At 39.3% G+C, this 10,354-nt stretch overlaps 1 protein-coding gene across 1 annotated transcript; it reads right to left on the reverse strand.

Moving 5' to 3' along the window:
* Window positions 1-811: 811 nt before the first annotated feature.
* Window positions 812-9,491, reverse strand: LOC307261424 (RING finger protein 145). The gene is made up of 11 exons (XM_080041970.1): window positions 9,237-9,491; window positions 8,617-8,876; window positions 8,152-8,260; window positions 7,493-7,584; window positions 7,158-7,399; window positions 6,416-6,591; window positions 5,794-5,934; window positions 4,936-5,118; window positions 4,412-4,559; window positions 3,563-3,919; window positions 812-2,389 (listed from the first exon to the last, which is right to left on the reverse strand). The coding sequence occupies exons 2-11, from the start codon at window positions 8,783-8,785 to the stop codon at window positions 1,502-1,504; spliced, it is 2,505 nt and encodes an 834-aa protein (XP_079898096.1). The 5' UTR covers window positions 8,786-8,876; window positions 9,237-9,491; the 3' UTR covers window positions 812-1,501.
* Between the last annotated feature and the right edge of the window lie 863 nt (window positions 9,492-10,354).

Genomic DNA, 10,354 nt, shown 5'->3' on the forward strand with positions numbered 1-10,354 from the left:
GAACACTTGGCAAATGTTTGTTTATGTTTATACTAACCTCGTTAATATTTGTCTCTCAGAGCCAGTGCCCCGCCTGTTCCCCGAAACGTCGAAATCGTAAATATAAACAGCTCTGTGTTACATTTCATAGCCTATACAGACAGAGGCAGTGCTCAAGACCCACCTATTACTTTGACTTTTTATTTCATCTTAATTATATTTTCTTTAAATTGTTATTTTTAAACCTTTTTTTATTTCATTCTATTCATTAATTATTTTTATTTATTTATTTTTTGATTTTCAACTATTCTATTCAATTGAACTTATTGATCTTTTTTCTAACCTATTTATCTTAATCTTAGCCTTTTGTAGTTTAAAGGACCAATATGTAAATATTTACAAAACAATTAACACTATATTTTGCACATGGGTGAATGGGTAACAATTGAACCTGAAATATAGACTTTTCCAAACTTTCTCCGTTGCCTATAACATCTTATACATGTATTCAATTATTTCAGATAGTGTGCTTGTATTGTGCACGTTCCTAAATAAGTTTTGGTTTATTTAATGATTACACAATGTCACGTACTAGCCCAGCATAGGAATACTGAGCACAGTGCACAGAGAGGGTAAGTAATGGGAGTTAATAGTCTGGAAATAATATGGGTCACATTGTTCATAAATATTTCAGTTTCAGTCTCATGAAAAGGTTTGCCCTCGTTTTTAAACAAAATGTTATGTGGAGCTTTAGACACGATTGATGTAGAATACTTTTATTTTCTCTGAATCAACACATCAGTCAAACATTATTTATCTTGACTCTCTTAGCTTAAGGCCACAGAAATAATATTCTTTTTGGACTTCACAAAGTCAGAACTTCACTCTGCACCTGATCTTATTAATTCATATAGAAACTACAGTGTGAAAAAAAAAAGTACCATACATGTGTAATACTGGGAGACAGAGAACCTTCGCAGTAAACAAGGCTGACTAAGGACTAACAAAGAAGACTTCTGAAGATTTTCCTTTTGCATTCACACAAAAATGCTTTACATGAAGACTACCAGGACGCTGGAAAAATTAAAATTAAAATTAAATAAATCAAAATGCAATTTAATTTCTCTAAGTAAACATATTTACATCTTTGCCACCTTTTAGAATTTGGTAAATATTGTCACAAAGGGTATAATTGCTTTTAATTACACATAATATCTATTAATTTTAATTGTTATTTTTTTTTTACAGTTGTACAATAAGGGGGTCATTTTAACCAAGCATAATTTAGTTTCCGCTGTGTGTGATTTGCTCAACTAAAGCACATTCATTACACTTTCTTATAAAAGATACAATTATTATTTTTCTATTGGTTCATAATAGAGAAGGCAAATTGTGTGTAATTCTCCAGTATGGAGGGTCACCCTTTTTTTCACCTTTCAAGGCACCGATGCACGGCCGTCAGTCACTGTTGTCTGTGTGCTTGTGCGAGAGTAAAAAGCATTTTAGACATTGTCAGCCTCTCTTAATTCGCCTGGTCCCATTCTGTACCGTTACTGTTATGACTTTGAGAATTGCCGGCACCTTCTAAGAGTTCTGAGTTTCCATGACATGATTCTATGGTTGCACGGCGATCAGAAAAGTTCATACTGGAGCCGACCTCAAGTTCTGACTCCACATTATTTGATTGTGGTGAATCAAAGCTGTTCCATGATTCAGAATTCCCTTCGCAGCTGTCGACGCCATTTTGTGTCAAAGTAGGACAAAGAGTACCTACAAATTCTGCTCCTTCAGAGTCCGATTCACACTCTACTGTGTTCTCATTCACAGCATTAGGAGTGGATAATAGTGACAAGTCCATGCCACTCTCCTCACCTTGGTTATGCATGTGGTTAGGGTTAAGAGGAGAGGTTTTACCCAGAAGCCCTTGCGAACTAGAAATGCCTTCCGAAGAACAGCTTGATGCCGCCGAGCCGACAAATCCAACAAAATCTCCACTGGAACTAAATCGAAAACCTTGGACATTTTCCCCGTGACTGTTAGGTTCATCCGGTCTCTCTGTATCTTCTCTCCTACAATCTCCATCCTCAAATCTTTCCGTCTGCTCGGTGGGATCCGGATTTAAAACTTCATTCTGTGTCTCTCGGTACGACACGCCATTTTCCTGGTTCAAATCCCCCTCTTGTGCGACTGGATTTGGATGTGGATTTGGATTCTGATGTGGTTCCGGCCCTGTGTCTCTCTGTTCTTGAGCTGCCCCCGTATCATCGGCCGAAGTCTGGCTTTGATTGGACGGATCGGGCCGGACCTTCTGGTGGCACATGGGGCAAGTCTCCTGCACGTACAGCCACTTGCGGAGGCAGTTTCCGTGGAAGAAATGCCCGCAGTACGTGATCACTGCAGCGCTCATTTCCTGTGGGGAGAGACATATTTGACTTGAAAATAATACAATAGAGCAGTATTTGGCTCAATGCAGTAGTGTAAGAAATAATAACATATCTGTAATACTATTAAACATATTTAGAATATTATAACTATTACGCATTTAGGTGACCTTGAGAGCCATAAAAAGCAAGCCATAAATAAATAATAATTTATCTATTTCCGTTTTCTTACCTTTCAACTTATCTGCTTTAACATGCTTTAACATGCAGATGAATTTCCCTTTAAGGATTAATCATATCTTATCTTTTCTTGGGCACATTGAACGACCAAATGGCCAGACAAACATATTCTCTGCAACTTTTCTGTTATATTATCAAGATTGTTTCTGTAGTTCCTTCTTAAAAAGGCAAACAAGAAATCAATGTGAAGTGCAAATCTAAAACCGAAACTGGTTAACGACAAACAAAAACACATGGCTGTGGTCCAAAGGTCTGAACAGCGCGAGGAGAGGTGGAGCTCAACTGGAAAAACAGGAACAACATGCCTTGTAAGGGCCTTAGAGTGTTATGAGTATAATACACAGTGTATACAGTGCGGTGGATGGCGTATACACAGTCTTGACTTTCCTATTGGTATAAAAACTAATTTCCGGTCCAACCAAATCCTTCGCCAATCACAGGTAGACAAAAGCAAAACATGTATACGTGTCACAAAGGCAACCATGTCAATTTGAATCCAAGTACAATCTGTTCAAATGTAGTTGGGAAAAGTATTAAATTAAACTGAACGCTTTAGTATGTGTTGTAGGAGTCAACTACAGCAATAGATTTATGTATGGTGAATATAGCCTTGCTGATATATTTTGTAACTGTTTTCATTGTCTCAAACATTTTAAAAGTATTTTACCTTAAAACAGTATTTTACTTACTCTGTAAACTGAAAGGCCTATGTAAATAAAGTGTATACAAACAAATGGGGCCCACCATGGCTTGCAACATACCCGCTTACAGAGCCTAGGCTGTGTGTTAACACTGGATTTTTATTCAGGGCACACACATATCACGGGCAGGTAGCGGGTGTTGAGGAGATATTCACTGATTTTAACACAAACTGACTTTGACAACAAGCGTTCTCCAGAATGACTGTCTCCACCTTTAAAGGGGGATTTAGCCCTTGACATTAGAGTCACAGTGGGACTGACCTGGAAGCAGATGGAGCAGACATCGTTGTGTTGCTGCAGCTGTTGCTCCGTTGCCCTCGGTAGCGAGTTGATCTTCTTGGCCGCTTCCTGTCTGAGTAGGAAGCTCTTCCAGCCCGACTGAGCTCGCAGCCAGACGTTGAAATAAGAGTGAATGATGATGACGGAGGCGCCCATCCAGCTCCACTCCCCAAACAGTGACTCCCACGTCCCGTAAGCCACCACGCACAGCGCCACCACAAACTCCAGCACCCTGCTCACTGCATTCACCCAGTAGATGACTTCATCCAGGCTCTCTATCGGGTCACTGCGGAACAACTCCACCATGAAGAGGGAGTAGATCAGCATTGTGCCTGTGACCTGGAGGAATAGTAGACATTTTTAAATTATAATATTAAAATGGAAATAGAAAGCTATTTTGTCTTACTTCACAGGTGCTACATGTGACAAATGGAATGTTATTCTAATAGCAGAAGTTGTTTTTTGTAAAGGGGTTCATTGCGTCAACCACAAGTGACTTCCTTGATTTGACCACTGGGCGGCGCCAAAGACATTCTTGATAATTCTTCATTTCAAAAAAGTTTAACAGTACCATGACTGCCCTGAATATGACTTTAGAAATTCAATTTCAGTGATTCAAAACATAAAGCAAGTGAATAATAAAATGCACTTCCTGGTGTATTAGTTATTTTACTTTCTGTAATGGAAACTACTTTGAATTGTATGTGATTTTATTCTGCGATTAAAGTGCTTATTTTTCATCTTTCTTTTTTATACACGAGTGAAAAGAGATATCTAGCTCCCTTTCTTCAATATTTCACAAGAAAAGACGTATAAAGTTACTCATCCTACCTGAAGGGAAGTCAGCATGCAGCTAGACACTAGTATAAGGAGCCAGAAGTCCATGTGAAAGAACTGGGAGATTTTATACGCCATGTACACGGGGAAAACCAGCAGCAGCAGACACATGCTGATGCCGCGGAAGTGTTTCCACATACTCCTGGAAGCAACAGAGGGAACAGAAATGAAGAGAGTGAAGCAAAAGCACCAGCACATTTTTCTTGAAGGTGCAGTGTGTAATATAGGAGTATTTTGGTGTCATCCAGTGGTAAGATTCCAGATTGCAACACTGGCTAAACCCTCATATTTTGAGAATTTACAGAAGCTACTGTGGCCTTCAAGGGCAAGACGCTAGTTACTCAAGATGACATCATCCACCACTGCCTCAAGTCTTTCCACAAATTTAAAGTAATGAGCGATTATACACTAAGAAAAACATACTTATGAAAATGATATTCAATTTCTACCAAGTCTGTGCTTTAAGTACCTTAATATAACTTTTAAACTCATAACACAGAAACGAGCGCTGCCGTTACCTGTTGCGTGATGCACCGAGGGCCAGAATAACTGGATCTGTTATTTCGATCATTGACTGCAGGGTGGAAGTCACCACGATGAAGAGGATGATGCTGAGGAGGAAGGTGCGCTGCAGGGCCTGCATGTCCAACAGGCCCGTCTGGAGAGCCAGCAGGAGCAGCGTCACGCCCTCCGTCACACCTCTGAAGACACGCAGGAAACAAAATGGAGGTCAGGTTATAATAGAGCAGAGGTTACATAGAGACAACAGCACTTTGACTTTAGTTCGTTAACGTTTTTTTTTTACATGGACATTATAATTGCATTGGACGAACCAGATGCATTGTTTAAGTGTTTTAGCATACATGCTAGTTCTCGACACTTATCCAATTTAGACTTCAACAGTTTCTCATAAGGACCTCCTGAATATCTGCAACAGTGACAATAATTTTTTATCATTGCCACAAGGCCAGATAAGTTTAATAACCGTGATGAATTGTAAAACGTGTTTATGGAATGTATAAAGGGATGGGATAACCTTCTAGAATCCCTGAGCAGTCACAATAAAATTGTTCTTTGAAATAACCAGTAATATTTGCTTCCACTATGTGACTTGTGCGCCCCCCAGTGGCAATAAAAAGAACTTGCTCTGTAAATGCTGGTAACAAGATCGCCATCTCTTACCTATGTTTGTTGCATCAAAATATCTCAGTCACATTAATATTTTTGATAGTAAAAACGATTTATTTAAGGTATGTGATTCATCCATTTTGCAGTATTTGTCAATAAAGCTAATTGCGTATGTGGAAATTGGATTGAGAATGATACAAAATAAATTGTGTTTTTGTATCAGGGATTCACTGTAGTCTAGGCCTCACCTGTGCATGACGTTCTCATTCTGCACGGCTGCGTAACCCCCCAGGTAGAACTTGCAGAGGTTGAGCAGCCCGAGAGCCAGATACGACACCACGAAGGTCAGACCCAGGAGAGAGTACGGCGTGCCACAGCATTCAGAGACACTGTCGGATTACAGAAATGAAGCAATTGAAAACAATAGTTAAACAAAATACAATGTGTGTCAGTTACATTAAAGCCACAGTGCGTAACTTATTTTGCCCTCATGATGAGGAATTCTGAGTAATTACAACAACACTGTCGTCGCATCTACATGAGGTAAGACTTCGGTGATCGCTCATGGATTTTATTCTTTCTGCTGTACGTCCAGGTTTTTCTTAGCAGTAGAATAAACATCTGAAACATTTCTTGGGAGCTTGTTGGGCTCCTGCGCCAGTGTCGGGGGTGGGGGGGCCAACACCAGTTTTTAAACGCTGCCATACTGAGAAATGCAGAGAGTTTTGTGGAGTTGATAGGCTTAAATCAACTTTGTGTCAACTCGTTTGCCAATGGCTCGAATGTAACCGACATTCATTTATATGAAAAAGTTACGCACTATAGCTTTAAAGAGATAATAATAAAAATCCATATCGTGACATCACACACCTTGTGAGCAGGAAGAACAGTATTCCCTGATAGCCTGCCGAGGTGTTGGCAGACATGATGTCCGTACACAGCTGCACCACGAACAGAACAAACCAGAAAACACTGAAGAGAACCGGGACGGCAAACTGGTTCCACAGAGAGATGCCCACCGCCAGCAGCCTGTACAACTCAATCACCTGGGGGACAGAGGGCCAGGCATGGGGTAAGGAGGAGGGTCAACATATTAGGATACATAGGGAACAAAAACCACCACAGACAAGCAGAACGAAGAAGCAGACAAGTGGGAGCACGCAGCACATTTCTATCGTGTTTTCCTGAGAAATTGTAGTTAATGTTCGTGTTAGAAATGAATATAAAAATCCCATGTGCTAAAACACAGGATTAATATTTAAATCCATGCACCCAAGGTTGTTTACTAAATTAAAATGTCTTTAATTAAATTGGCAATAAGTACACCAACAAGTGTCAGCTTGAGCATTCTTCAGGACTTTTCATGTATGTTGCCCAATGAATAAAATTCCTTTTTATATTTTTTTAAACCAACCGTGAGTGCCTGGATCTAGAGTATTTCTGACTCTTTTTGGGGTCATAGCTCTTCCTCTCTCCCATCATTGTAATAACTTTGCTGACCAGGGTTGTTTTTATTAAACTATGAAATTCTTATCTTGCATAAAGAATGCATCCAAATCATTCTCAGACAAACAGGATGTCAAATTAATACAATTTCAGAATGAGAGAGCACCTCCAGCTGCAGCAGCTCTGAATAGGCCGCTCTTAGGAGGCGATATGGCAGAAAGAGATTTGAGAGGATGAAGACAGCGATCCCTGCTCCCGTCAGTCCCATGGAGAAGGTGTTGACGGTTAACAGTGTGGCGTGAGGCGCGGCGCACAATCTGGCCAGCAGGGGGAGCATGTGAGCAGAGAACAGCCACACCTTCCTGGTCTTCATCAGGAAGGCACACAACGTACTCAGGATTATCTGACCTGGAGAGAAGATAACATCAACACAACTGTAAAATGGCTGCTTATTGACTAGACATTTTTTTTTCTCCATGTAAGTTTGGTTTGTGCACTCACTAGTCATCGCAGACACAAATCTATTGAAGGCCAGAGAATCAAGGTAGACTGCTCCTTCATAACCGTAATGCAGCTCATCGCGAACGTAGTCCCTGTAAAAATGAATAGGAAAGAAATGTATTTAAAATATTTACAGTTTTCTTTTTGGCAACCACGCAACTGCCTGAGGAGTTATCTTTGGCTGTAGTGTGGTATATGTAGGAAACAACAAGATTTATTATGAAATATATATTCAAGTAAAATCATAAATAAATTCTCAATTATCTTGGGGAATCATATTTATTAACTGAGCAATAAATGAGAAAATGCACAAACATCTAAAAAGGAACTTATTATCTTGTCCAGATAAGACAAATAAGTATTTTCAAGACAACCACGAGTTGTTCTCACGTTACAAGATAAATGAGACAGAAACTGAGCAGTAAACAATAGGTTTTTCCTGAACTACTGTATATCATGTGACCTTAACACATAATACCTTGCTATGTCTCCTAAAAATCAAATATCAGGCAGAAGAGATCTGGATACATAAAGAGGGAGGGAGCAGCAAGCTTTGCAAGGAGAGAAAACTGATCCCGAAACAATAAACCAATAAGTCTATTCGCAGTTGTAGCGGTTGTCATAGTTACAGTAGTAGTACTTGTAGAAGAGCATCTCACTTTGAAATCTGATGCCCCATGTAGAGGAGAAGGGCAGCGAGGATGTGGAGGTAGAGCGTCACTATGTGTCTCAACGGCAGAACCAACACCACCACGTTTACCACATGACCTGGGGGCAGAAATGAAAATATTGAATGCGTTTTCTGTGTTTTAAGAAGTCAAGTGTGAAGATTGTAGTTAGGGATGGGAGGAACTTAGATATTATCACAGATAATAAACATTAAATAATTACACTTGATAAAAAAAAAACTCAAGTGTAGATAATTGGTATGCATATGAAAAATGGGTGTTTATATAACTGCTAAGTGTGTATAGATAATTATACTCGGTTGAATTGAGTGGGACTTAATAAGCTTGGACTTCCTCTTGCTAATTTAAGATTAATATTATTTCTAAGTAATGTTTATGACACTTTATAAATATTGTTTTGTGTACTTCATCATTTTAAATCACACCCTCACTCACCAAGGTAGTACATGTTCCAGATGACATATTTGTATTTGAACAGCAAGTCTTCATTCTTGGCTCTGAGGTGCTCCGTCAGACCGTCAATGTCACATTTATACAGCAGGTCCAGCACCAGGATGCTCGGCACCCTCAACGCAACGTTGGCCAACTCTTCCAGGCGAGGCATCTTTGCAAATCAAAAGATGAATGTGTGTATGTATGCCTGTCACATGCTGAGAGCTAACTGCTTTTCAGTGCATGGCTCGTCTTCGTGTCATCTGTAAAGACACACACACACACACACACACACACACACACACACACACACACACACACACACACACACACACACACACACACACACACACACACACACACACACACACACACACACACACACACACACACACACACACACACACACACACACACACACACACACGTTTTGTTCAAAAAACAACTCATGACATGTTTACCCAGAGACACTCCTCTATGAGGCCGTTATTAGCTGGGAATTCTCGGCTTTCGCGTCACATGTTAGCCGTCAATTGACGTTATAGATAGTTAGACAGTGAGTAAGGATAAACAATAGTGACGTTTAGTAGCTAGTGTGCGTATACTAAGAGTAGTTCACTTACTTTGCACATTGACAGACACCCCAGCTAGTAGTTAGCATCTGCTGCTGCTTGTGGTTGTTGCTAGCTTTCACATCGACCAGCAACATATTTTCATAGCACTACACGCAAAATATTTAACTTTTCCACTAACTCACGGCCGCCAATGATAGTTTGGTAGTCGCCATGTGAGAAAAGCGAAAGTAAAACGCTCAATATTAACGATACGAAGGTGTGGAAAGAGACATTAAATGCAATGTTATGATTCCGTTCGCTTGCGTGGCCATTTCCCGTGGACACGTCATTTCGGAATGGACCAATCAGGCTACGGTATGCACGATTTCAAAATAAAAGCCACGTTTAAGGATACGCCACTACTATTACTTCTCTACAAAAATTAAGATTTTTGAATTAAAAGTAGAATTTTTAATAACCATATTTTTTCCCAGATGGGTACGATATATTTTTATATTTATCTTGCAGTGTTTGGAGTACAAAGTGATCAAATGAAAAAGATGCTTCTATCACATAAAATTATATACTTTTTAGAATTTTTGTCTAGGCCTGCCTTTACTTTTTTTGTTGGAAATGGTGGGTATGTTTTATATACTATCTATGGTATGTTCACATATTTGGTTCTAATTGTTCTTAAGTGATTAATAAAGTATCAATCTATTTGTCTATCCATCTATCAATAACCTTCAAAGGAAACTATTTGAAAATATATAATACTCAAACTTCTCGCAGCCCATGTCCACATTAAATCCAAATTGAGTTTTTGCTTCAGTGGGTCACAGTTAGAAAAGTCTGTGGAGAGTGTAACAATATATGTTATTTATTAACAGGAAACCTTCTTTAAACCGCCTAAACCACAAGACAATGCGTCATGTTGTGATCAAATATTTTTTTCACTCAAAAGCCAAATCCATGTATCCATTTTCTTATAAGTTCCCTGATATTTGAAAAGGATTTAAGACAGTTTTTTTGACATGTGGAATATTTGTATCTTTGTTGTATATGCATTCATCTTTCCTACCATCATCCATCTGTTGTCAGCATGTTCCTGACTTCTTGGTCCATCAAAGCACTGTACAACTGCTGTCTCCTCACAAGTTCTTTCGGATTGAAAATCAAATACACTA

The sequence above is a fragment of the Ammodytes marinus genome, assembly GCF_949987685.1.
Source record: "Ammodytes marinus genome assembly, chromosome: 15".
Lineage (NCBI taxonomy): Eukaryota > Metazoa > Chordata > Actinopteri > Uranoscopiformes > Ammodytidae > Ammodytes > Ammodytes marinus.